General features: G+C 38.3%; 3 protein-coding genes and 1 pseudogene across 6 annotated transcripts; all 4 read right to left on the bottom strand.

Moving 5' to 3' along the window:
- Positions 1 to 685: 685 nt before the first annotated feature.
- Positions 686 to 9,114, bottom strand: LOC126602078 (uncharacterized; annotated as a pseudogene).
- Positions 9,115 to 9,897: 783 nt separating this feature from the next.
- LOC126602077 (T-complex protein 1 subunit beta) lies at positions 9,898 to 14,459 on the bottom strand. 2 transcript variants are annotated; one of them, XM_050268893.1, is made up of 12 exons: positions 14,245 to 14,459; positions 14,021 to 14,078; positions 13,875 to 13,931; positions 13,400 to 13,465; positions 13,184 to 13,295; positions 12,634 to 12,762; positions 12,453 to 12,524; positions 12,089 to 12,204; positions 11,909 to 11,985; positions 11,294 to 11,779; positions 10,469 to 10,784; positions 9,898 to 10,248 (listed from the first exon to the last, which is right to left on the bottom strand). In XM_050268893.1, exons 2-12 carry the CDS (start codon positions 14,024 to 14,026, stop codon positions 10,102 to 10,104), a joined length of 1,584 nt encoding a protein of 527 aa, XP_050124850.1. In that variant the 5' UTR covers positions 14,027 to 14,078; positions 14,245 to 14,459; the 3' UTR covers positions 9,898 to 10,101. The 2 variants fall into 2 exon arrangements, with proteins under 2 accessions (XP_050124850.1, XP_050124849.1); XM_050268892.1 differs by having other exon boundaries at positions 14,021 to 14,064; positions 14,245 to 14,458.
- A 928-nt stretch (positions 14,460 to 15,387) lies between these two features.
- On the bottom strand, positions 15,388 to 20,812 carry LOC126603816 (L-ascorbate oxidase homolog). The gene is made up of 8 exons (XM_050270775.1): positions 20,430 to 20,812; positions 20,183 to 20,292; positions 19,102 to 19,372; positions 17,108 to 17,210; positions 16,654 to 16,999; positions 16,207 to 16,572; positions 16,042 to 16,120; positions 15,388 to 15,921 (listed from the first exon to the last, which is right to left on the bottom strand). The coding sequence occupies exons 1-8, from the start codon at positions 20,574 to 20,576 to the stop codon at positions 15,709 to 15,711; spliced, it is 1,635 nt and encodes a 544-aa protein (XP_050126732.1). The 5' UTR covers positions 20,577 to 20,812; the 3' UTR covers positions 15,388 to 15,708.
- Positions 20,813 to 24,914: 4,102 nt separating this feature from the next.
- LOC126603723 (cytoplasmic tRNA 2-thiolation protein 1-like) lies at positions 24,915 to 27,655 on the bottom strand. 3 transcript variants are annotated; one of them, XR_007616359.1, is made up of 10 exons: positions 27,345 to 27,655; positions 27,160 to 27,274; positions 26,877 to 27,019; positions 26,656 to 26,775; positions 26,223 to 26,335; positions 26,045 to 26,137; positions 25,887 to 25,927; positions 25,694 to 25,760; positions 25,436 to 25,602; positions 24,915 to 25,306 (listed from the first exon to the last, which is right to left on the bottom strand). XR_007616359.1 is itself a non-coding variant. In XM_050270669.1 (10 exons), exons 1-9 carry the CDS (start codon positions 27,447 to 27,449, stop codon positions 25,475 to 25,477), a joined length of 870 nt encoding a protein of 289 aa, XP_050126626.1. In that variant the 5' UTR covers positions 27,450 to 27,655; the 3' UTR covers positions 24,915 to 25,306; positions 25,436 to 25,474. The 3 variants fall into 3 exon arrangements, 1 of the variants encoding a protein (XP_050126626.1); XM_050270669.1 differs by having other exon boundaries at positions 25,436 to 25,547; XR_007616358.1 differs by having other exon boundaries at positions 25,436 to 25,760.
- Positions 27,656 to 27,746: the final 91 nt, after the last annotated feature.

The raw sequence follows: 27,746 nt of genomic DNA, 5'->3' as shown, positions 1-27,746 counted from the left end.
AAGATCTTGTGACATTTTCCTCAGTTCCCATATAAAAGATTTCCCAAAACTAAAATTTCAATTTTTTCAAACTCCATGAGTTATAGCCCGTGTTTTCAATCGATTTTGCGAATTTTTGCAAAATTCGTCAGAAGTTTATTTTCTAAACATTCTCATTGCACCACATGTTTCATAATATTAATGTATGGCATTCCAAAGATTTTAAACACCTAAAAATAACTTTTGAGCCCCTAAATTATTTTTATTTAATTTTCTACTTTCAACAATTAAAATTTCATAAAAAATACTTTTGGACCCAATAAATTCCACTACATCTGAAGATCTTGTAACATGTTCCACAATTTCCACGCAAAAGATTTTCCAAAACTAAAAATTTCAATTTCTTTTACATAATTCGTGAGTTACCCATGTTTTCAATTAGTTCCACAAAGTTTTGCAAAATTCATCCAAAGCTTATTTTAAGGATTCTTGTCGCACCATATGTTTCCTAATAGTAGTGTAGGAGATTTTTAAGATTTTGGAAACATAAAAATAACTTTTGAGTAATTATTTTTATTAATTTTTCTACTTTCAACACTAAAAATCCTTAAAATATACTTCTAGGAACTAATAAAAGGTACGATTGCATTCAAAGATCTTGTAATATTTTCCCACGCTTTAATTTTTCTACTTTCAACATTAAAAATTCATAAAAAATACTTTTGGACCCAATAAATTCCACGACTACATCCAAAGATCTTGTAACATGTTCCTCAGTTTCCACGCAAAAGATTTACCAAAACTAAAAATTTCAATTGGTTTTGAGAAATTTTGTAAAATTCATCGTAAGCCTATTTTCGAGTCATTCTCGTTGCACCACATGTTTTTCTCGGGATCCTCACAAAGGGGATCAGGCAAGGATCCTCACTCAATGAACAGAGCCCTACTCTGTCAACACAATGTCACCCTTTATAGTTGACAATAACCAAGTAGAAAACTATTAAAAGTCTTAGAAAACCGCTCACCATGTCTTAGTGAAGATATAGAATGCAAATCTTCATCCTTGAGAGGGCAAGAAATCCACTCGCGCGACGTACTGCTTCTGCATGAAAATTCAAGACAATATAACAAGAGGGCCATCAACATGATGTGAAAAGAGGGGTGTGCTGGTGTGGGTGACCAAAAAATTAAGAAGGAAACCTGTTTCTCTGCTTCCCCTTCACGCATCAGATCCCATGACCGACTGTCAACCAGTTTCAGATTTTTCAAACCTACCTGCATCCATAATGTGTTTTTTTTGTAATTGTTCAATGACAAGAAACAACAATGTCAATTTAACAGTGAGCTCACCAATTTATTTATCTCCGTTTCCAAACTTTTTACAGACTCATCAGATGGGACAAGGCGTGCGTTTTGTATCTCAAGCTGGAAAGGCCTTCCAGAAATCCGTACCTAAGATATTTACATACTTCAGAATTTTCTTATTAAAATCAAACTGCAGTACAGAAAGGTAGATTTCCATTACATCGATATCTTCTCTTCCGGCAGCATGAAACTTGTAGTTATCACCATAACACATAGGAAGAATGTTGCTATCTAGTATCTCCTACGAAGGAGAACAGAAATAACTGTCAGCATCTCCACCACTGTTTCCAGAGGAACAAGCCAAATAAGAAAGATTGTGGCCAATATTTGGGGTAGATATTACCTCGACAGATGCTTCTCCCATTCTCTCATCATCAATAATCCAACAGGTTTGACTCACATTTCTCGAGTACTGAAACATAAAAAGTAATTAGCATCAATTAAAGACCTTTCTTGTTCAATAACAACAGCTTATGGTACAGAGGTAATCACGAGATTAGCTTATGACACACAGGCAACAACAAGATTGGCTTATATGACGCAGAAGAAGATTAAACTTGGATGCAAGGCGTTCCAACATAGAAATAAGAAAACATCTCAAACTCATTTTCCAACTTTCAGATATAAGCAAATAGATCAATAGTGGATTTCAATATGCCCGGATAAACCTAACATCTGGTTATGTTAAGTTAAGCTATTGATTCTAAAAACGAAAAATCACAGTTAGCTTACCTTCAGGTATCTCCCATCAATGTAGATTTGAGTCCGGTAGCGGAGAAACTCTAAACAGCAAGGTTCACTGGACTAGAAAGGATAAAGCACTGGACTAGAAAGGATAAAGTCTACGAAAAATTAGCATCAACATCATAAATGATTTAGTAATCTGACTAGGTGATGCACTGATGCACGAAAATACAAACATGAATGAACTAGACCATTCAGCTCCGATACCAAGTTAATGCCTGAAAGTTAGAAACCAATAAAGGGATAGGCAGTCTTGTAACTGTTACCGCAGTATACCTAAATACGGACAAGTAACAATCAAATTAAGTTCACTCATCCATCATTATCCCCCCATCACATTCAAAAATGGCAAATAGAGTCTTCAGATCATTCCAAAAAGTTAGAACTTGGGAAACCAACACCAAAACAATTTACAAGAGAACCTGCTCTAAAGGTAACTTCAGGCACTCAGGCAACTCATTAGCTTGCAAACTCAAGAAAGACCTTTCAACAACCGCATCAACTTCACTTGTTGAAAAGCCAGAGCATTTGATGTCACCATCAATTCTGTCCAAACCATTGCCAGCGCCTATTAGAATAACAGTAAAGAGACACTTCAAAATCAGGCAGTTGATATCAGAAATGGTTTGCATTAAAAGAGGGTTACAGCCGACGTGTTACATGTCAGCATGTAAGGATACTGAAGACTTGCCTCCCTTAATTACGGTCTAATGATGAATGAAATAAAATACTTAAAGGTTTTTCACTATCAGATAATACTTTATCTTCTCAGATATTTTGAAAATCAGACATTAACTCAGATTATCTAGCTTCTATTCAACACCCTACAAATATACTCAAGCACAACAACAACAAAGCCTTTTCCCACTAAGTGGGGTCGGCTATGTGAATCCTAGAACGCCATTGCGCTCGGTTTTGTGTCATGTCCTCCGTTAGATCCAAGTACTCTAAGTCTTTTCTTAGGGTCTCTTCCAAAGTTTTTCTAGGTCTTCCCTTACCTCTTCGGCCCTTAACCTCTGTCCCGTAGTCACATCTTCGAACTGGAGCGTCAGTAGGCCTTCTTTGCACATGTCTAACCCACTCATTCCTAATCTTATCCTTTCTCGTGAGCCCACACATCCAACGAAGCATCCTCATCTCCGCTACACCCATTTTGTGTACGTGTTGATGCTTCACCGCCCAACATTCTGTGCCATACAGCATCGCCGACCTTATTGCCGTCTTATAAAATTTTTCCTTGAGCTTCAGTGGCATACGACGGTCATACAACACGTCGGATGCACTCTTCCACTTCATCCATCCCGCTTGTATTCCATATATTCTGTCTTTGATCGGCTTAGGTGAAGACCTTTAGATTCCAACACTTCTCTCCAAAGGTTAAGCTTCGCATTTACCCCTTCCTGAGTTTCATCTATCAACCCTATATCGTCTGCGAAAAGCATACACCAAGGAATAACATCTTGAATATGTCCTGTTAACTCATCCATTACCAATGCAAAAAAGTAAGGACTTAAGGATTGTTGATGCACAAAATCAGTGAGGACTTCGGTACAACAGAAAGTATTAAGTTTGTGACCTTCGCTAGATTGCTCCGGTCATTAGTATGGATAAGTATGTAAAAGGATAGAGACAGGAGAGCAAACACAAGATGTACGTGGTTCACCCAGATTGGCTACGTCCACGGAGTAGAGGAGTTCTCATTAATTGTTAAGGGTTTACACAAGTACATAGGTTCAAGTTCTCCTTTAGTGGGTACAAGTGAATGATTTAATACAAATGGCATTAAGAAATATTTTGGGAGAATGATCTCCTTTTATGAAAGAGAGTTTCTAGCCTTGTTCTGACATTGACACGTGTCGTGTTGTGATTGGCTTCCGATGTTGACACGTGTCGCGCTATGATTGGCTTCTGATGTCGACACGTGTCGCTCTGTGATTGACCTCCTGGTTGGAGGGGAAGCTCCTTGGTTGGGGACTTGCAAGATCCAAGCTGCTGAGTAATCACGAAACTTCTAAGTACCGAAGTGTGGTATTGTCTTCATTTGCCTTATCTGTCTCATAGGTAGATGTGGCATCTTCTCTGGAAGTACTCTTCCTCCGTCCAGGGGTGGTATCTTTAACTGGTGGAGATGCACAAGGTAATGTATCAATTTCACTTGAAGCTTACTTGTAGTTTCAGGCTTGGTCAAGCGCGATACAAACCATGTAGTAGGAGCCCCCCAAGTCGCCAAGCTAGGGGATCTGCTGAAAAAGGTGACAGACAAGGTAAGCAATCAGAGTTTCAACCACTCAGTCCCAGATCAGAAGTTTGATTTCGAGTTCCGGCTGATTGTTCTCATTCTCCTTATCTTGCAGGCAGCATGAAGGATAAAGAGAAGAAAAGTAGAAGAGATGATATGAGATACTTTTGCTTTTGAAGAAGTAACTTTCCACAGGCTTGTTCTTAAACTGGGCTGGAGGGTTTTCTGGTTACCTCCAGAGTATAAGGCCGACTGAAGAATTTGTGGGTCAAAACAAGTCCATCAAATTTAGAGTATGTTCGACCCTGCTGATATGGGATACTTTTGCTGTTGACAAAGTAGTGGAAGTATCGGCACGTGTTCTATTACGCTTGTCTCCACATGCTTCCTTGTATCCTTCCCACTTGCCCTATCTGTTCCTCAGGCAGATGTGGTATCTTCTCTGGAAGCATAAGATGTTGAAGATGAGTACTCGAGAGCAATGCCAGGTAAGTAATCAGGTAAGGGCTTCCAGGCAGTCAGTTTCTGACTGGAAGCTTGATTCCAAGTGCTGACTGATTGCTCTCTTTCTCCTTGTCTTGCAGGTAAGAACAAGGCCAAAGGAAAAGACAGGGAAAAAGCATGATATGGGATACTCTTTCTTTTAACCCTGATGATATGAGATATTCTTGCTCTGGTGTAGCTTGTTTGCAGAGGTATTATCGGGGGGAAAGAAAGCTGAGTATTTCGAGAGGCTTCGTTGGGAGTGCCCTCTCAGATATGAGGAAGGGTTGAGCATTTTTGCAGGTCTGCCTGTCCGTTGAGGATGGAGGTCGACATATATAGGAGTCTCCCTAACAACAAGTAGTAATGCTATTTCTTTACCCTTCTTGGTCATAGCACTGTAGTGGGAGCTGCCAGCTTCACGTGTTTTAACTGTTAGAGCACTTTGAAAAAGTGGTCTGTGGTATCTAGAAAGCTGATGTTCGTGTGAAGATTACAGACAAGCTTTATCCAAGGAGATATGGCTCTCGAAGTTGAGAAAGCGATGCCTCTTTGGTTTTCGAACAAGCGATCCTGTCGGGGATCTGGCTCTCGAGATTCGGAGAACGGTGCCTCTTCGATTTTTGAGAAAGCAATCCTGCTGGGAGTCTGGCTCTTGAAATTCGGAGAGCGGTGTCTCTTCGATTTTTTAGAAAGCAATCCTGCTGGGAGTCTGGCTCTTGAAATTCGGAGAGCGGTGTCTCTTCGATTTTTGAGAAAGTAATCCTGTTGGGAGTCTGGCTCTCGAGATTCGGAGGGCGATGCCTCTTCGATTTTGGAGCAAGCAATCTTGTTGGGAGTATTTTCTCGAATGTGAGTAAAGGTTGGGCATTTTTGCTAGTCTACCTTGCCACGGAGCACAGAGGTTGACACATAGGGACTTTCCAATTATCCAGCCGTGGTGCTGTTCCTTTACCCTTTTGAGTAATAATATGGTAGCTAAACCTTCAAAATTTATGTGTCTAAACTTTGTTAGTGCTGTTTCTTTGCTATTCTTTTACCCTTCTTGGTCATAGAGATGTAGTGGGATCTGCAAGCTTCACGTGTCTAAACTTTGTCAGAGATCTTTGGCAAAGTTATCTGTGGTACCCATGAGCTGATGTTGCGTGTGGAAAGTGGATGATTGAACAGTAAGATTCACGTGCTTTCTACTTCACCAGAAATCTTCGACAGATTGCCCGTAATTTTCGCAAAGCTGAGTGTGCATGTGACAGGTGCTGACAAGGCTGAGAAAGCAGGTGCCTCTTCGATTTCTGAGATCGGCACTCGTGGTCTCTAAGCAGCCCCGCTTTTGAGAAAGCAAACGCCTCTTCGATCTCTGAGATCAGCCCTTGTGGTCTCTGAGCAGCCCAGCTTTTGAGAAAGCAGACGCCTCTTCGATTTCTGAGCAGGCGCCTCTTCGATTTCTAGAGCTCCGTCGAGTGCAGATTTTTATAGAGGCTGGCATTAAGTTCCAAAGCACACTTGAGAAAGCAAACGGTCTGATGAGTTGGCTGTTAAGGATTCTCTGGCTCTCAATGTTCAGTGTGCAGGTTCTGTGTCAAATATGGCCCAACGCCTATTTGCTCGAACCCGCCAAGTTGAATCATTGACGGCTGAAGTGATGAGTCTCAAGCATGAGAATAAACAGTTGCATAGGCTCGCACATGACTATGCTACAAACATGAAGAGGAAGCTTGACCAGGTGAAGGAATCTGATGGTCAGATTTTACTTGATCATCAGAGGTTTGTGGGTTTGTTCCAAAGGCATTTATTGCCTTCGTCTTCTGGGGCTGTACCGCGTAATGAAGCTCCAAATGATCAGCCTCCGATGCCTCTTCCTTTTAGGGTTCTGTCCATTACTGAGGCTCCGAGTGATCATCCGCCGGTGCCTTCTCTTTCTGGAGCTCTACCGACTGCTGAGACTTCTCCTAAGCAACCTTTGTGAAGGCCCCCTCTTGTTTGTTTATTTTGACTCATGTATATGTACATATTTGTAACTTATCGGAGATATCAATAAATAAGCTTTGCTTCATTTCAACGTATTGTGTTAAATACACCAAAGTCTTCTTCACTAAGTTCTTTGCATTTTTCTTTTGTTGAAGCTTGTATGTTGAAGCTTTGTGAGTGAAGCATGTAGGTTGAGGTAGTGTTCCCTTAATTTCTCGAGTGAGGAAAACTTATCGGTTTGAGACTTGAAAAATCCAAGTCACTGAGTGGGGTCGGCTATATGTTGAGCTTGAACCAAATAGTTTGTATTTAAAAAAGATGAAGTATTGGGTTCTAATAAACATGCCCTGAATTAGTTCTTAAAACCTATTAAATATTCTCTTTAATAACCAGAGCAAAAATCATAAAAGCAAAAGCTAGATGTAGCATCTTCTAACCAATCATTAAGGGGTATCCACCGAAAGCATGACCAACAATTAGGCTTTGACTACACCTATCTCCACAAACAGTAGACTGACTGCTTCCTCATTGGGACTCATCACTGGAGGTTTACAAACAGAATGCTTACATATTCCCTAGTTATACATGACAATTCACTTCTTAATATGAAACATTATCATATTTCTCACTACAATTCCAACATTCACGTTATATGCTGTATTAGCATATAGGTATCAAACAGTACCAAAATAGTACATGTTGGGCACATAAGTTCCCACTTATGGGTTAGAAACATGTGGGCAGCAGAAAGCGAGATCCTACTGACCTTGGGAAGAAAACTAGAACAATTGGTGGTAGTGTAAAACTGAACATGCCTGGTTTTCTTCGTTTGCACCCCTCATTAAAACTATCAACTGCTTTTGATGATAGACGGTGAGTGTACGTCAAACGGATGCGGAATCTGCTTATGCTGGACTTACAACCTTGCAGAACTTCAAATTATAGAAGACTGCTCACATACATTTGAAATTGATTATTCTTAGTTTGTATGGGTCATATGAAACTCATTGCTCTCTGTAAAAATTATAAAGCCCTATATTTGTTTTGTCAAATAGATAACATAATTAGAATCTGAAAGAAAGAAGCTTTACATAGTAACAATGTTTCAAGGGTCACCGCAAGAGAAATTTTTAGAGCATCCTTTGCAGAAATGCATTCAGGAAGTGGTTTTCCTTGGAACCAAAGTTCAGATTCAAACTTTCTTTTCATATACAGCCTACAAAAGGAAATACAAAATTAAATCAACCTATATAAATAGCTTGTTCAAAAAGCTTGAAGACACTCAAATTTGGATAAACAGATACTTACACAGTCTACACTCTACACTTCAGATGTAGAATGTAAATTAAATTTGTCAACTAACACAAAACAAAACAATTTTTTTCTCTTTCTCATTTCCTCTGCTCTGGATGCAGAAGATATAAATAATAGATTAGGTAATTCTGAAACTGTCCAAAGTTCAACAGTCATAGAGCTTTTCTGTGAAAGTACATTTCTTACCAAGCAATGCGATCATTTTCCTGGATAATTGGAGGTACGGACACTTCAAGAGAAAAGCTGTCAATCTGAAAGCCCTGTTGCCTAATCAGATTGGAAATGGAAACAGCCAACTCGTCGGCACTCTCCCTTTCTGCCACCAACTTCTTATCAACAGAATAACTGAACTGCAAGATCCCCAAGCAAACGCTACAAGCTACCGGTTCTCTTGCTTTACTATCCACCAAATGTTTCTCAGAATCTCCAATAAGTGAACTCAAGATTGACCGCGATAGTGAGAACGATAGTAAACATTCTCTCTGATCCCAAAGAACCGTAAGATGCATCTGGTGCATACCTACAGGGGAATTTTATTTTTGTGGAAAATTTCGGAAACACTCAAGTAATCTACCGAGGACGTTTGAACCAAATCTACTTAGAACTAGGAATTGAATAATCAAAGTGAACGAGCGTCCAAAATATAAAAGTATTAGGTTTAAAATTAAAAAAATGCAGTACAATCAATATTTGGAGGAATATGACATTTGAAGAACCCTAATTGAATACGATTCCATATACTCAAAATATACGTGAAAACCTTGAATTAATACATACAGGGCAAAGCTAAGAAGAGATAAATTAGGGCAAAAGCGGAAGTTACCCCGGTGGACCATAAGTCTATGACGGCGCGTCTAGGCAACTCTTGGACGACGTCGCAGAGAGATTGTACATTATCGCCATTAACGGTGGCCTGCGAACATCTTGGGCCTCGTTTGCCATTTCGAAAAGCCCTAACGCTCAATGAAGGGGATGATTACTGTACTACTTCCCAGAACAAACGAAGTTTATAGGCTTTTAGGAATAACGGGCTAACTGTGCAAGTTATTATACAAACCTTGGGTGTGCTGCTTAAATTACCATTATCACCTTCGTTATTGAAGTTTTTCTATGTATTAATCAAACAGGCATAATAATCATTTTACTTCTTCTATCTCTGTTATCTCTATTAATTAATGAAATCTTTTTTGTTAACTAAAATATGATAAAAATAGCTTTCAAAAAAAAAAAAAAAGATGATAAAAAAAATTACTTAGTCTTCTATCACACAAAAAGAAATGATGAACAATAATGTAATTTCACATTTCCAAATTTTACTATTTTTTATTAAAGCAAAAACAAAAACAAAAACCTCTTACGCCTCCCACGTCTCTCTCTAATCTTTAATGCTGTATAAATTTCTAAAGTCTAAAAACCTAATCGTCACTTCCTCGGTCTCTCTCTTTCCTTCCTCTCTTCCTCCAAATCACACTCTCTCCAGTCTTCTCCTGTCCTTGCGGTCGCGGATTCCTTCTTCCAAGATTTTCCATCGCTCCTTCTGATTTCTCACAGCGCTCTACTCCCGCAGCTCTCGTTGTTGTCCTCCGTCACCATTGGCGGCGAGCGCGACAGAATTGAGTAAACGGACGAAGAAAAAATGGCGAGCAGCTGGGTTTATATGCGGAGGATTTCAGGGTGAGGGGCCATACTGAAAACTTAAATAATAATAATAATATTTTTTTAACAGAGTGAAACATGCCGATATGGATCTCTTACGATTTCACGAGCTCATGCCAATATCCACGACAGCAAATCAACAACATAAATTCAGTGGTCCAAGCAAGATGACCGACCAAATAAGAAACATCCACTCAAAGATAAATTCAAAATAAGTCCTCAGTTACAGTCCCGGCCATATCGAAAACACATTTTTCCAAAACTTTGATCCATCTAACAATAACATCAACATACAAAGCCACATATTGCCAAGACAAAGGGCAGACATTAAAAATACATCTGTTTCTGGCAAATCACATTCTATCTTCTCTCTTCCTTGGTGCACAGGTGATGATCTCGTCAACTCTAAGAATCATCTCTGCAGCCTCTGTTGCAGAGAGCAGGACGGCCTGCTTAACTTTAAACGCTTCTGATATCCCTCGTTCTGCCATGTCTCCTACCTGCCAGCGTCAAAAAAATGCCATGCATCAGATCATTATAAGAGTCCAGGCACCCCGCAAGTAATTTCTCCCCATTAACATATAATGCTTCGCTTTGCATGACAGTATCGCATCACGGTTACAGCCTTCCAAAGCTGAGGTCAAACATCATGCTCAATATATTAAAAAGAAATGCCATAAATCTACTATTTTGTTCATTTTTTTTCATTCTGGTACTTACCGTTCCAGAGATGACATCAATCCCAGAAGTGCATCCTTCTTTCTGGTGCTCTGCACGTAGCTTTGCAATCAACTCAGCACTGTCCAAACCGGCATTGTCAGCAATGATAGTAGGAATGGCCAAGAGTGCCCGCGAGAAAGCTTCAATAGCATGAGATTTCTTTCCAGGCGTTTTCCTGGCCAACTCATCAACTTCCTTTGCCATTATCATCTCAGGCCATCCACCTCCAAGCAAAACTCTGCTGTCATTGACCGTCTGAGACAGCACACACAAGGCATCATGCAGAGACCTTTCAGCCTCGTCAAGAACGTGATGGCTGCCAAAGTACAAACATATCATACAATCATCCAACGAAAAGTAAAAAGAACCAATTTTAGCTCCAGGGCCTAAACAAAAGCTTCCTACGTCTTTTTGGAGTATACTTCAAATGTAAATCCTAATTACTAGGTGCTACAAGGAATATCCATAAGTGGAAAGAAAGGGAAATACAAGCTGACAAGAGTAGCAGTTTCCAGTCAGCTAATAACAAAACCGTCAGTAACGCAAGCCACAAATGCAATACCTGCTACCATAATTTTAGGGATTCCAAAGGGCATATGAGTCTGACAGAGACTCTCAGCCAGTTTAACTATGGCCTCAAATAAGATAAGCTACGGATGGTACTCCATTTCATGTATACCTCTCACATTTCATATACTATCTTTCACACACACATGCGCGCGCACACACGCACACACACGAGGTTAAAATTACATCTGTGTGGGCACAATAATATTAGCCAGTGCAGAACATTAGAAGAGAACAAAATGTAAATGAAAAAAATACCTCGCGCCTCTCAGCACTATTGTGCAAGCCTGACCCAGTTCAACTCCAGAAAAATGGATCAACTTGTCCTCACCAATCATAATTTCCTCAATGAGCTTGCAGTGCCCAAGCTTAACGGACTCTGGATTATCAAAGGTTGATGCAATTTCACCACCAGTAACTAAGGCCAAACGCTCAATGCCATCAAAATCAGCATGCTCAATTGCAAGTATTCCAGCATCTGCAAAGAGTTCTTCTGGGAAATTGTAGATCAACTGTCTGTTAACGAAACAGTTAATTCCATGACCTATGATCTTCTGCACTTTTTCTCTCATTTTATCTTTCTCAGCCCCTTCAATTTCAGCAACCTTCGCCATTGAATCAACACGAACACGTGCCCCATAAATCTTCACTTTGTCTGTGTCCATTGCTGTGTTTGCGACCAAAATGTTTGCATTCTCTATGCGCTTCGGCTGACCAAGACCTATTTTCTTGTCAAGAATAAATCTGAAAAATAAAAACAGAAGTATAGAAGAAGTCAAGATATAACAAAAAGAATCCAAGACTCACATTCCAGAAATTGTCAAAACTAGCAGTAAAAATAACATAAGCTCAAAAGTTCATTTTCCTTCTTACCCTTCATCTAAAAATGAATCTATAAGTGATCCACCGGGCTTCTTTATAATTTGGATAGCCTCTAAGTTGGTACTTCCCTGCCAATGGAAACAGCTTGTTAAGTAAATGAAGACTAAAGAAAAATATATGTTTTCAACATTCAGACTGAACCTTAACTACTAAACGTTATTTTACAATCACCTTTAGGCGCATCACAGCATCCACGGCTAGCTGTGCAAAATGTTCTTTGTCCTGAGAAAGAATTTTGGAGCTCAAAGTAGTCATTGCGATCTTCATTAGGTCCGACTTAAATTTTTCTGCACAATTCAGTGATGGCTTCACTTAGTTATAATTTTACAAGGCAAAGATAATGAATACGATGTCAATCAATTCAAAAGCTCCAATCTCAGAGGGCAGCATGCATAAAGACCAAACCCATCAAATTCAATATTGAACATCATGTAACTAGAATAACTCATATCAACAGCTACTAAATGAAAGTTGATCCATGAGGTGAAATAATCAATGGATCGGACAGAAGAAGGGAAAAATCAGTAGTGAATACCAGAGTCAGCCTTGTTATCCACAACCTTCTGCAATAAAGCATTACGTGCACATTCAGCTGCCATCCGATAACCTAAAAAATCAAACTTACAGCATTAAAGTTACATGGTACCACATAAAAATACAATAGAACAGAACTACAAAACTAGTGAGATATGTGTTTGCAGAAACCTAAGACAAACCTGAAATGATTGTCATTGGGTGAATCTTTGATGCAACCAGCTTTTCAGCCTCCCTTAAGAGCTCACCCGCCAAAACAACAACAGAAGTTGTCCCGTCACCAACTTCATCATCTTGAACTTTTGAAATATCTGACTCTTGTATTAAGGATCATCGCCAAATGAAAGCAAGATCTATCTCTACCACTCCCATACACTTTCAGTACTTCAAGATCAAAGATAACTTGCCAACAACAGTTTTGGCCAAATAGATATATGTAAAGTGATAAGTAGATAACTACAACAACAACAACAACAACAAAGCCTTTTCCCACTAAGTGGGGTCGGCTATATGAATCCTAGAACGCCTTTCGTTCTGGATTCATTGTCATAAGGATTCAACGTAACTGTGGAGTGCCGGCTGTCGACTACCTGACGCCCTCCCCCTCCTCCTTTATCCGGGCTTGGGACCGGTAATGTAAGATAAGTAGATAACTGAAATGGAAAAATATGTCTACAACCTGTAATAATCAGCATAAACAGTCACAAATTTAAAATCAAATGGTCAGGATACCAACAAGAACTTTAGCAGCTGCATTGTCAATATGCAGGGACTTTAAGATGGTGGCCCCATCATTAGTAACAGTAACCTCGTGTCCTCTTCCTGTTGATTGCAAAATTTTATCCTGTACAAAAAATATTAACAGGAAAGTAACTAACACAAGTAGGAAAGCATTGTATAAGCATATTGTCTATTAGTTTGTTAACAGATTAAGTAAGAGAAACTCACCATTCCCTTCGGCCCTAAGGTTGTCTTAACCAAGTCAGCAATTGCCATTGCGCCCACAAATGAAGCCTAAAACAATACAAATTAAAGATAAGTTGTACATGGGGGGGATAAGTCAGAATCTTGCCATATTCGTTTGAATTTGAATAACAAAATGAAAATTGAAATTTCCTAATCTACATCTGCCTACACCATTACATACTGAACAACAGTATAATCCAGGACAGTAGTCAATCCCAGAAGGCCTTGCGAACACAACAAATTAAAGCCAAACAAAAGATTCAATGGAACACCTCATACATCCACCCTAATCCCACAAAAGTAAGTTCGAAAAAATGCTGTGATCCTAGTCAACAATATTATCCAACAAAATTTCAGGAAACTAAATCTTGAAATCATTAACCATGAAATTCATAGAAATGACATTTTGTTTACTACAAAACACTGTGAATTTCAAAGCACAGTCCAGGAAACTCACCAGTCTGGCGCGCTCTCCTTTCTCCTCACTAGCTTCATCTTTGAAAATTCTCTCCACCTATCGCATTACCAAGAAAATCAAATCAAACAAAAAAAATGAAACCTGAAAATAAAATGCCAAAGTTTAAACTCTAAACATTTGCTTACCGCCATGGAATAGAGATATCAAAAAACTTCGGCCGAACGAAAACCTATGAGATTTTACCTAACGGAGTAAAATCAAACGGCAAAAAACAATCCGAACACGCAAATCACGAGGAAAATGAGAGAAGCGAGGAAACTTGAAGCAAAGAAAATCTGAAGTCTGTAAAACCCTAAAACACAAAATCTTAGGAAATGGAAACCGTGAAAAAGAAACTGCCTGATCTTACCGAAGAGAAAGCGTAGACGGAGATGGTGAAGGGAGAATTGAAGACTCTAGATCCCGCCCAAGATAACTGGTTTCGGCGTCGAGGGTTTTTTCACTCTTTCTAAGTTGAACCGGCAGCACACAAGTAAAAGAGAATGTAGTGAGAAGAACCGGGTGTATACCTCCGCTAGGTTGCTCGGTTTTTCAAAATACGATGCGTCAGTACAAGGGTTGTGGAACGAACGGCTGGATTGGAAGGGAAGGGTGGTCCAGCGTGATTTCTAGCCGGTGATTGGAAATGACAAGTACCAGATGCCCTAGCGAGTTTTATATAAGGTCGCACAGGAACCCTTTTTGCGTAGTTGCGCGAAGTCGCAGGAAGGCCCTCTTGCTTTTTTCTTGTTTCACTTTTATTTTTTTAATTTTTATTTGGTTTACGATATACAAAAACTTTTGATTATGTTTTATTCGTACTTAGACTTTCCCGATTCTCGTTTTTAAAACGGTTGAAAATGTTTTTAATAAAAATATTTTTTTGAAATTAATTCTTTATAAAAATGTAACTATAAGTACTTTTCTAAATATGTTTTTAGTTATTTTAAAAGCACATTTAAACGGCCTCTTAGTATTAGTGGTATTCTTCTTCACTTGTAAGTGAAAGGTCTTCTGTTCGATTCTCGCCAAAAGTGAATTTGATACCACATTATTGCTAACTTATTGTGAGGTTAAACCCATTTTCTCTGCCTAATGTAAATAATATCGATTGTTCAACAAAAAAAAAAGTACATCTAAACAAGCGCTCATTTTGTGTGAATGTCTCCACGATGTTACTTCTATCATTAGTTTTCCAAATTGAATCATATTTTCACCTATTTTTGAATAGTTGATACATGATCTTGCACATTATTATGCCTCTAAAATTTGGTCAGAAGAGTATTGTCGTGATAAAATTAATTCAAAATTGGTTTTCCAAATTGAATCATATTTTCACCTATTTTTGAATAGTTGATACATGATCTTGCACATTATTATGCCTCTAAAATTTGGTCAGAAGAGTATTGTCGTGATGAAATTAATTCAAAATTGAGACAAAATGGATAATTTAAGGGGGAATGTAGCAAAGGTATATATAATATGCTAACAAAAAACCAGAGAGTGGAGATGATTGAGAAACAAGTTGAGAACAGGAGGGTCACCCAACCTGATCATAATTACTAATTAGGCAGACGAAAACCTGGTACAATAACAAAAGGTATACAATCAATCTGTTATAGGAAAGAATTAATGCGACCTCGAGCTGAGGTCTTTGACAGTTGCGATCATGCGACATAAATTTATATATCGTAATCAAACAGCACCCCTGAAAAATCAAATTTGAAGCAACAGTGGAGTTGACTTGTTCTATCTCAATCAGCTAAAGCTAAAACTCCATCGTAGAGGCCCTTCACTCACTCCTACTTTGCTGGCGTAGCCCCTAGTTTAGAGCTTAGAGGGGTCGTGTGCGCCGGCCGCTTGCTCTGCCACATAGCCGCGCATTCCTTGGAATAGGGTATTCATCCCTAATTGAAGTGGATGGAGTATAAACACGCAGATATAACTGTTGCCCAAGGTACTGTCGTGCCCAAAACTCTGTCCTCAAGTTCCACATTCCCACATTATCTAGCGGAATGTATATAGCCGTCCACGACTTGGGATACACCTGCATTCACAGTAATCTATAAATCAACCACATATATACACGTATGTTACTGTTTTTCTCCCCATTGTGTAGTTAGAATGTGAGCATCAAATGCACAAGTATCAAGGAGTAATTACGTACCTGAGTGGTGCAACGTGAAACCGCATCTCTGAGATTATACGCATTCCTGCTAGCAGTTGTCCACTGCCCTCCATCCATACTGCAAATATTTGACAAGCAATTTTGAATTACCTATCAAGAAAAGACTGGATTAAATTGAGCACATGGAACTGAGGGTATGCTTACCCAACAACAAAGAAAGAGTAACCATCGAGATGCCAGCTCTGAATTATATCTTCGTTGTTTTGGAACACAATCTCGACGAATGCTCTATAATCAGCACCCAATACTGAGGTGTCAAGGTACAATCCCCCACCAGTAGGCCTGTCGGAGATGCTTCCAACACGGAAAACTCCTCCAATTTTGAAGTAGTCCGCGAGCTTCAAGGGAGTGTCTGCTGGAACAAACGACACGCTGTTCACCCCATATCTTTGCTTACCGTTCACTTGACCAGCGGAATTTTGTAGCACATAAGTTTTGGTTAAATTGATCAGTCCATAGTGGTACGAGCCCTGTGGGTTTGGCCTCGGTCCACTTGCTGTAAGATTGGTCCTGAAATAACATGCATGCGTAATGGACAGTGGTCAGGACATTAGTCCAATTTGGTAGAAATGGTATGAAACGAGAAAGTACCTGATAGAGCGGGCTTGGTTCAAAGACCAGTCGACTTGGATGGTAGGTCCACCAGGGGGTGGGCCAGAGACTTTGCCAGCAGAGTTGGCGTAATGAACAATGCCGGTTGTGGTGAGGATTGGAGAGGTGAAACGAGAGGAAGCTACAAGGTAGTAGTCTTGTCCGGGCTGATCAGCTGTTACAAGAACCGAGTAGGATTGGCCAACGTGTACATCAAGGGATGAGTAGGTGGTTTGGAGGGTGTGTGTTCCCTCCACTTCTACCAGCTTCATTTTGTGGTTTTGAATGCGGAAGTTGAGGGAATTTTGCAACCCAATGTTTGAAATTCTGAGCCTGTATGTTTTTCCTGCAATGAGATACATAATACATATACACCATTAACAATCTAATGAAGATAAATGTAGGATGATTGTGATTGTAAAAGTTGATATCGACATTAATTGTGAAGGCACACCTTGCTCAAAATTAAGAGAGAATCCACCAGGACCGCGGCCGTTGATAAGGATTCCATCAGGGAAAGGTAGCTTCTTACCACGGTCCAGATGAGCCTTCAAGGTCTGTACAAGACAAATAAAATAATCAACACCGATAAATTAACAAAGCAATCAAAACTAATCAAAGTTGTTCTCCAGGTAGACGTGAATGTAGTTACATTAACTGAGCTGATAAGCTGGATTCTGTTTTTTTTGCAATTTAAATAATATAATGTAAAATATTAGCTTGTATCAAAACAAAGAGGTCGTTATAGGGAGGAAGTGTTCCTTTTTCCAGTTGTATACGACGGTGGCGACACCTACAACAAAAATATTTGGTACGTTCTGGCTAAAACAATACTTCGCTGCTGTAAACGCAGCAGGAAGTCCTGCACAAAAGTGACGCGGCACCTTCACAGAGCAACACGTGTGGGGGTTTTTTTTTTTCCCTCCAAAATCTTTTACAACCCTGGTTTAGTTATTTAACCCAAGTAAAACAGAGCACCTTTTTCTCTCTTCCTCTCCAGCTCCTTAGATTCCATTTGCGTTGTGAGGAACGTTAGGCTATGGTGGTGGGGGATGATGGTTGACAAGAGGGTAGCCTGAACAGATGGTGTGTTGAGTGGGGGTTGCCGACTGGAAGGGCCAGAAAGAGTGAAAGATAAAGCATAAAGCATGAAGCTTTGCAATGGAGAAATTGGGAGAGAGAAAGAGAGATACAGGGGGAGGGAGGAGAGAAAAATGAAAATATGGAATTTCCAATTTTTTTTCTGTTCAAAATTAGTAGGATGCAAATATATTTCAGGATTTGCAGCCATCATGAAGCTCTAGATCTTTCTTCAATAGATAGTGGGAGAATTGTTGGATAGAGAGAGGAGAAAATAGAAGACGGTGAACAGGGAAGGAAAGATGCAGACAAGGAATCAGTCAAGAAAGAGGAACCTTACCAAAGATAAGAGGTTTTTGGGAGGAAAAAACAAAACCCCACACGTGTTGTTTCTGAAAGTGCCACGTCACTTGCGTGCAGGACTTCGTGCTGAGTTTACAGCAGCGAAGAATTGTTCTAGCCAGAACGGTTCTTCTGGCTACTGAGATATGGTTTCAGAGATGTACTGTTTGGAATTATTAGCTTGGGTCACATGTCAGGGAGATAATGCGAGTGACCCACACAAGAACAAATCAAGGGGCTACAAGTTATATAACATTAAGACAAAACTGGGTCACCAAATGGGCCATTTGGAGTGGGCAGATAAAGACGGTGACGTGCTCAACACTGCGTTCGTGGGCCCCCACACACACACACACAATTATCCCCAGTCTCGCACACCAATAAGGGTTACCGCAATTTCAATAATAAAAATGAAAAAGAAAATTGGTGCGTTAGATCTAAAATTTAGTCCTAGTTACAATTTTGGTCTCTAATCCAATTGTCATTATGTTGAGAGCTGGTTTTTTGAGTAACACCGTTATAACTTAGAACTCGGATCTTATCCGGCTGATGTCTTATCTGCCTAAATTTGTTATTGTGAATGAAAATTTTAATGTTATTGTTAGAAATGATCGTTCCCCATATTGTGACAATTTCATGAACATCAATACTCACCGATACTTAGTTCAACCAAAACTTAATAACTTGTAATTCAAAAACCATTCCTAGTTTTCCTTTTAGACAAAATTGGATTACAAATTGCTTTCGAATGGAATAAAAACGCAAAAGGTTTTACCGACATAGGATCACAGATGTCAAACAGCTCCAGCTGTCTAGAATAATAGACTGAAAAGTAATCGGTTACATGCTCTATCTTCGTAAGCGCTTTATGGTTTTTGTTTGTTTTCGTTCTTTCCAAAATGCGCGACAATTCGGATCAAACATAAAAAAAAAACGCGGGCAAATGTATGCAACTAGGAACACGGAAGAATTAATGTGTTTGATTTTAGTTGAAGAAGTAAAAAGAAGTGGAAATATAGGATTTACCGTGTGATTAGCCTTGTACCAATCACCAATAAGAACAGTGTAATCACCGGCAGGATCGGGGAAAGGGACGGGAATTCTGGGCCTGCTAAGAATTCGGATGCCTCCGAAGCCGCCGGCAGCCTTGTGGAAGGCGAGAGATGGGAAGTAGTAGAAACTTCCGATTTGGTCCTTGACTTGGAGAATGTAGGTGAAGTTCTTCCCCGGTGGAATTGGGCAGGTTGTTCCATACACTCCGTCCTCAAATGAATTCCTTCTTTGTTGGATTCCGTTCCTGTTTTTACAAATAGGATAATTAACAAAATTAAATAAACAATTAATTAGTTAAATAACCTCCTGCACCCTTTCACAAGAATTAATTAATTTACTGGATTTATTTTTTTTCTTGTTCCTTATGTCAATTACAAGTAAGGCAACAAACTTATAAAATCGTAGCATATTTTATTAAGAAACTCAACAAAAAAAATAAAGAGCAATTTATATGTATGGATTCACCACCATATAGCGCTTGTATCTAGTAATTACTCATTCTACTAATGAGTAATGGTAGGAAAATAAAACACATGAGAAATCAAAATAAGAGTAGGTTGATTAACAAGAATCAAATGATTAAGCTCAGCCGCAGAGGAATCGAGTCGTTTTCTAGTTTCTAGATATAGAAAGCTGAGCTGGTGAGAAGTCACTAGTACCAGATTACTACCATTATTGTATTGATAACGAACCAGATCTAATTGAATTCTTCCTTCCATGCCTTCCCTCCAATAACAACAATTAACAAAACATTCCCCAATTACCCAGATCTAAACTCAAAGGTAAAATATAAATAAAAAAGAAAGATAGATAATAATGTGGAAACCAACAAAGGCGTCGGTCTGAGCCTGGGGTGTACGTGCGCAGTTGCACTAACCCCGCACTCTAATCAAAGGCTTAAAAAATGAAGAGGGAAATCTTGTCTCTTAGGTTTTACTTCATATGTATTACAAATCATTAATAAAAATTTGATTTGGTATATAATCTTTGCACTAACTTGGTAACTAATCAGAGAGCCAGAGCAGAGAGAGAGAGTGTGTGTGCTGTGTGTTACCAGGAGAGGAGGAACGGCTCGTCCAAGCTGTTGAAGACGTTGATGATGAGATTGTCATTGGTGACGGAGTGGATGTCTGGCCCCGGGAACTGTCCATTTATCAGTATTCCCTGAGATTAAATTCAACAGATCGGAATCCCATTCATTTTCATTTCAATCAGATCGGAGGAATCAGACACTGATTTGAGTCAACGTATTAAACAATGCCACAAATTGATTAAAAGATAATTAGATTTGGATGAGAAACCTTTTGGCGAACACCGAGAGGGTAAATGTCGCCGTAAGTGACATTCCATTCGAAGAATCTGTAGGGATCTTCAGCGACGGCTATGGAGAAGAGAGCGGCGAGACATAGTAGTGCCCAGATGGCACCTTCCGCTCCGTTTAGCGGCATTTTAGTTATGCGTACGACTACGTGATTAAGCTAATGACTGACGGAGAGATTTTGGAGGTGTTGGGATGGGTTGATATTGGAATAATAAGGGAAAAGGAGAGCTGTGGAGAGTGACTTTCAAAAGAGAAGTGAGGGAAAGGGAAGGAGTGAATGGATTATGACATAATCGATGAGGCCTTGAGGAGGAGGAGAAGGAGGAGAAGGAGGAGGAGGAATGACACCTATATATTTAAGTGCGGTACAGACAACCACGGGTGACATGGGATGGGTTGATATTGGAATAATAAGGGAAAACTAATAAAAGCATAATCTTTTTTTTTTTTAGAAAAACTAATGAAAATAGTTCGAAAACTTTGAGTTTTAATGATAAGGACAAAATAAAAGGTAAAGTGAATAGTACCAGGATTGACTTTTTAGTATAAAAATTTTAATATAAAAATGTGGTTTTTCGTTAAAGTGAACAGTACCGAATGTTTTTCGTTAAAGTTCCTTTTTTTTTTCCCCTGAAAATTATATAGTATAATTTATATTGAAAAGAAGTGGCAATAAAATTAAATAACGGTGGGTGTCGGTGGTGGTTTCTGTTTGCATACCTATTAATTAGTTAATATAACATCCTCTTTATCTACTAAAATCAATACAAATATTATTAGTCTTCCGTACGTAATTGTAATAAAATATTTTTAAAAAAAGTAATGCTAAAGTGATTAAATCAGTATACTAAATTTGTAAACTAAATAATATGTCATCATTAAGAAATAAGCATGTTAATCAATACTTAAGTAATAATTTAATTATTAACTTCTATATCATTTAACTTACAAAATTTAGTCTCCAAATTTAACCTCTCTCGCATTACCATAAGAAAAAGGATAATGTTGAAGAAACTAAATTTGTAAATTCAATGACGTGTCACCAATAAAAATGAACATGTTTATTAATGCTTAAATAATAAATTAATCATCAACTTCCATGTCTTTAATTTTCAAAATTTTATCTACAAGCATGAGCATTTAAACATTTACATTAAAAAAATAAAAATTGCTTGCATCACCTCGTGTAACTATAATTTTACTCCTCCAACTTCACCCTCTCACTTCCTAATTTTCCCTTTTTTATATCGTAATTTACATTCAATTAAAACTCCATTTAGATTATAATTTTTAAAAATTTGTTATATATTTAAGTAATAAGTACACACATAATGTGTGGCTGTTATCCATAATTAAATTTGAATTATGAAGTGAACAAATTGGGAGTGTGAAGTGTGTGTCTGCCACATGGGTTGGGTTAGGTGGGTGTTTGTACTTGCGACTGTGTGTGTCTGGAGGTGAGGCGGTGGGGATTGGGGGTTTCGCTTCCGCGCCATCCAGGACCAAGAGAATGCATGTGAGAAAATGTGATGGCTTTTTAACAAAGCGGGGCCCTGTTTTGTCCTCATTTTAGTTGTGACGGGAATACGGTGGACGTGTTTTTATGTAAGTAGTGAAAATTTTTATTTTTTAAGTTATTAACTTTTTAACACACATATCTCATCATTTATATAAAGACACGTGATGTAACACTTCGTGTGACGATCAGATTAAAAAATCTCTCCTCCTCACTCACCCATCCCTCATCACTCATTAGTCAACTCAACCATTTTCCACTCAACTCTGATTTGCCATTGGCCATATACTTTTAATTTAATAATTAATGCCTAATCCAAACCAAAACTTCACTTTAAAATAATTAAAAAAAGCATATATCACGGTCAATTAGAGATGACAAGTCTAACCGTTAAACCCGATAACAATCCGAATATATTGGATTTGGATATGAAAATTCGGGTATGGTATGGATATGGGGAAAAATTGTGAATTTTATTCGGTTATGGTTTTGGATATGATTATAAGGGTCCTTAATCCATATCTGTTCCCGAATCTGACCCGAATATAATATAATTTTATTCAATTTACCGAACCCTCCCTATACTAATTCATTATGCATGCATCAAACCATATACTATATTTATTATGCACCAAACATCATGCATGGGCTGGGGCATACCAACAACCTCATCAATTCAATACTCTTATTGTTATACTGAACCAAATTAATTCATTGAATCGTTTTATATATCAATTATCAAATGTTACAAGTTTATCAGATTCATCTCTCTTCAAGAGTCTCACTGTCAAGAAATTGGTGCATGTTATCACGAACAACTTCAAATATATTGTTATGTTTTTTGTAATTGGATGTTGCTATTTAATGACGAAATTAGTATCTACTAAAATTTACAATGCGTGAATTGGATGAATATAATTTGTTTTTTTTTGACGAAAATGGATATAACTGATAACGGATTTACCCGGTGGATATGGTTATAGATAATCCCCGATGGTTAATTTGTGGTTATGAATATGATTAATTTTCGTGATTATGGGGATGGATATAACATTTCTGTCCCCAAACCGAACCGTTGCCATCCCTACGGTCAATGCTCTCGTGAATCTCAAACGTTACCTCTACATTCTATAATTGTAATTTTCAACAGATATAGCGGCATCTTTTGTATGTCATGATTTACACATTGGTACACATCTTTTGTATGAGTAATGCTTGATAGATTAATTTATAAATTAAATTTTATAAATCAAAATATGGTCTTTTTTTTTAGATCGTATTTTTTAAACCACATAATGTCATAATTAATTGTTCTTATTCCAAATTACTTTAGTATGTTAGTGCAGTTGTTATACATAATTTGAATGTCCACCAAAAAGTCACTTTGTTCACGTTTCTTTCTTCTTTTTTTTCTAGTTATTTTGACATAAATGGAGTATGGTAATAGAATATCCGTGGACTAAAAGCAAGCATGTGAAATTTGGCAAGTCTTTATTTTTCAAGTTAACTGAATTCAGACTTTTTTGTTTGCCAGCTACATTCACGTCGCGTGAGAATGGAATGACACTATACCGGCCTTTTATTTCAACCACATTTTACCCTCTTTTTGCTCCTAGAATGTCCCAAAATGTTGTAGCTCAAGTTCACAACATTTGCCTCTGTGAGTTTTTTTTGCTTTCAAAATGAGTGGATAACCGTAGTAACATAACTTTCGTATTTGAATAACCATTTTCTAACTAACTACCAATTAAGTTACTGTTTATTGATTTATATTGTCATAGCATAAATAAACATGCAAGAAAGTCCAACCAAAGATAAAATAACAAGTGCGAGTTGTACATTAAAATTCATAACCTAATACCTAAAATCAGAATTCCTATCATATAGGAAGCTAGTTGATCGCCCATGCGTTCATTCTTTATTTCCCGCAATACAAGAAGAATAGTTGAAGTAGCAAATTTATTGATAAAACAAAATAAAATAGCAAATTTAGGATCCACGCCACAAAGCTCACAACACGGCAACTCCCCGACGTAAAACATGCGTACGCATTTTATAAATTCGTTTTCAAATGCGGCCCTAAACCCAAAAATTTAATTGAAATATGTTTGTTTGCTTTGCTGGGGGTCCCATTAACAGTGATCAGTGGGCATGTTGAACTCAAAGTTTCAAACCATACAACCACAAAAAAACACCAAATCAAGACTAGTAGTATAGTAACGCAACAACACAAGACAGCTGTTCCACAAAAACATTTATTCCAAAAAGGATTTATAACTTTTGTTGGACTCATAATCATGTAGTCAGTCAGGCTCAGGCCCACAAAAAGTAATACGATATGCAAACAAACATTGGTCTCAAATCTCAATCAACCCACAACCTAATATCCCTAATCTCTCTCATTCTCTCTCACATGAAAAATGGAATGGAAGTGTGAAGGCTACAAAAGTTCCTTACCTGCACTACAATTTAACTGACCAATTCTCAAAAATTCAATTATGATGACACCACTCTATTACTAACATGGACGAGGATTTTCTCCGGATCTTCTTTGTGAGGATCATAGGAATTCTCACATTCTAACATTTTATCGTACATCGTGCGTGAGAATAAGCTTTAAACATGTCGTTTCGCCACTTATAAGTTATAACAATGGTCTAGTGGTACTTTTTCGTAACTTGTAAGTGAGAGGTGGTCTAGTGATATTTTTTGTCACTTGTAAGTAAGAGATCTTAGATATTATCGTTCGTTCAAAAACATATTGTTCCCTACAACAAAATAACATGTGTCGTTCATATAACAAAATAACATGTGTCGGTTCCTTTATACGAAGTATTGTGAACGAGATCAGAAGGTGAGCCTGGTGTGGTGAGGCAGCTGATATTTTCAAAATTTTCCGTATCATAACGGAACTTCTCTTACAAGTAATGCTCCATTGCCCACTCGATCTAGAAAACTAATTTGTTTTATTGATGAAAATCTTGTGACAAAATTGGAAGTTATACAATTTAATCGTATCCGTAGGGTAAACATGCCAACTAAGCTACAGATGAGGAAACGTAAACAAGTAATTACCCGATAAAACCAAATCATTACAAGATTTGCAAAGAATATCCTAACCTAGCTTTACCATTATTGTCAATCATGATTTTATACCATATAGCCTGCAGGTTTAATCAGAAATCCAAACTTCCACATTGCTTGCTTTCAATACTTTTTGTTCCATTTCTTTCCTTCGTATCATTCTTCCCATCGTTATTAAGTCCTCGACTCCGGCCAATTCCCAGCTTTGGCAAACCCTTATTCAGCCCCTCTAGCAAAACACAAGCCTTGCACCATTTCTGCACAATAAAACAACAAATGTTCAGATTCTCTAACCAAACTCTACCCAAGTAACGAAAGCAAATAAGTATGCGTAACATTATTCAGATATCTCAACCACGTCACGTATACTAAGGTAACAAACTTACCTGGCTGGAAATGTAACCGCACCGTTCACATGTCCCCTGTTATGGCATTTTTGTACAAGTTGAAATTCTGAAATTTTCCCCTGATTTGATGAGGTCAAGTATAGCCCTAGGTCTTCAGTTGAAAGAAGTCCAGTAAAACGTCAAACTAGGAGTACAGAATGTGCATACTGAAAATGTAATATAATAAGTTTTTTTTTTTGTGAAAACTGAAAACTACAACGCCAACCAGTGAAACATTCTCTCAGCAAGGCACTTAACCTGATTCTTTCTAAATCCTTGATGAATTCACGAGCAAAACCACGATATGCATTGGGTGAATAAATGCCTGCAATTTCACAAAAATGTCTTCTGAGATCTAATGGTAAAAGCATTAAACATAGAAATATAGTGCAAATGGTGGTTGAGCGGAGGGAAAATAACCGAGGAAGACTTGAGAGGAAAGATAAATTACATTCAGTGGAGAAGTAATCCAGCCTCTTGAAATATGCATACGTGCAAAATTAGTTAAGGCTTTGCAAAGAATTCCAACTCAACGTTAAGATGAATAACAGAGATGAAACGAAGAGAACAAAAAAATCAGAGTATTGAATATTTCAGCAGCAAGGATATATAACAATCTCCTTCTCATAGGTGTATTTAAAAGGTTTGCATCTTGGAATTGGCCCGTCTTCACCAGTGACAATTGAAGTGCATCTACTTAATCTGCAAAACAAAACCATAAATTCAGTTCAACATACAAACAAACTGAGGAAAAAAAAACCTTGATGGAAGATGAACTACGAATTACCTTGCAATGTCACCTCTTAATAAGTTCAAAAGAACTGTTTCAGCAATATCATCTGCATTATGTCCAGTAGCTAGCTTGTCTACCTTCAACAGTGCAGCACCACGATCAAGGGCCTGAGAGGTAAATAGATATATCCATTAAGTTGAATTGTTCCTTATAATCTCTCACAACCAATAGAATTCGATCATGCTTCCATGCTTAAAGAAAGAAAAAGCTCACAAATGCCAGCGTTTGTAGCTGTTATCAGCATAAAGTTGTAATGACCAGTTTTAGTGCTTAAATTATTCATTCATAACTAAGTAACAAGCAGCATAAGTATCTGTGGAAATAACATATATTGTCAAAAAATCTGAACGCCGTATTCATGTCTAAACACATCCATACAAGATGCCTAGAAAATGAAAAACAGCCAATTTCCAAGACAGTCAAATACCTGACGACAAAAAACACCACAGAAGGTGCAATTGTTCTTGAGACCTATCATCTTTACTATTTCATCCATGGTCCACCCATACAAATCCTTGTAGGAGACTATTTTCAGCGGCAATCCATACTGAAAGTAGAGATTCCAAACGAGAGTCAATTAACGCTTAAAAAGAGAGAAACACAAAGCATTAGACATGACCGAAAATTCATAGTCGAAATTCACTTAACCTGGATTTCATTTCTTTTGACGGTTTCAAGAGAATCGTCCCTGTAGCCAGTAATGCCCTCATCGACTGACAAGAGGAAGAGATCCAAACCGTAATTGTGCCGCCTATTCAATTCGGATAATACATAAGCGAGGACAGTGGAATCTGAAGGCAGCAAATAACACAAAAGGCAATGAGCAGAAAGAAGTTAAAGGTCCACATAACATAACTTTCACAATCCAAACGGCATTATAATTTATCACCACTCACTAGCACTGGAAGCACGGCTTGATTAATTAATTTACCTTTGCCGCCGGAGGCACCGAGGGCAATGCGCTCACCAGGCTTAAATAACTGGTTTTCGACGATGACCTGATGAATCTCCTCCTCAAACACCTCGTAGAAACATTCCCTGCAAATCTTCACAAACAATAACCGATTCAATTCAATTCTAGGGTTTTACTCCCTGCAAACCAGTAGGAGAAAGTACCTGCTCTAGGGTTTTGGGTCTCTTGAGGGCGGCCCGTCTCTCATGACAGATGCAGCACTGGCGGCCCCCCGCCTTCTTCGGCTTGCCGTCGGCTGACGACTCCATTGAACGTGAAGACACTTGGTGGAAGCTCAGGAGCTGCGAGCGATCGAGGAATGTTCCCGGTTATTGTTTCCGATTGCCACTCAAATATTGAATGGGAGAATAGTTGTGTTCTGCTCGCCTCTCTTTCTTTACGTTCGAAAACACACGAACAATTTTGGCATCTGTACATATTTACGAAGCTGCCCTTCACTTTGGTATGCTACTATTCCTCAGTACATATATGATCGTCATTGAAACATAAACAACTTTTATACGTCAACCAAATGTCACATTCACAAGAAAAATTAAAATTCGTAA

The sequence above is a fragment of the Malus sylvestris genome, chromosome 15 (assembly GCF_916048215.2).
Source record: "Malus sylvestris chromosome 15, drMalSylv7.2, whole genome shotgun sequence".
NCBI classification, from domain to species: Eukaryota; Viridiplantae; Streptophyta; class Magnoliopsida; order Rosales; family Rosaceae; genus Malus; species Malus sylvestris.
The sequence above is the reverse complement of the archived record's forward strand: the minus strand, read 5'-3'. Positions and strand labels throughout refer to the sequence as shown.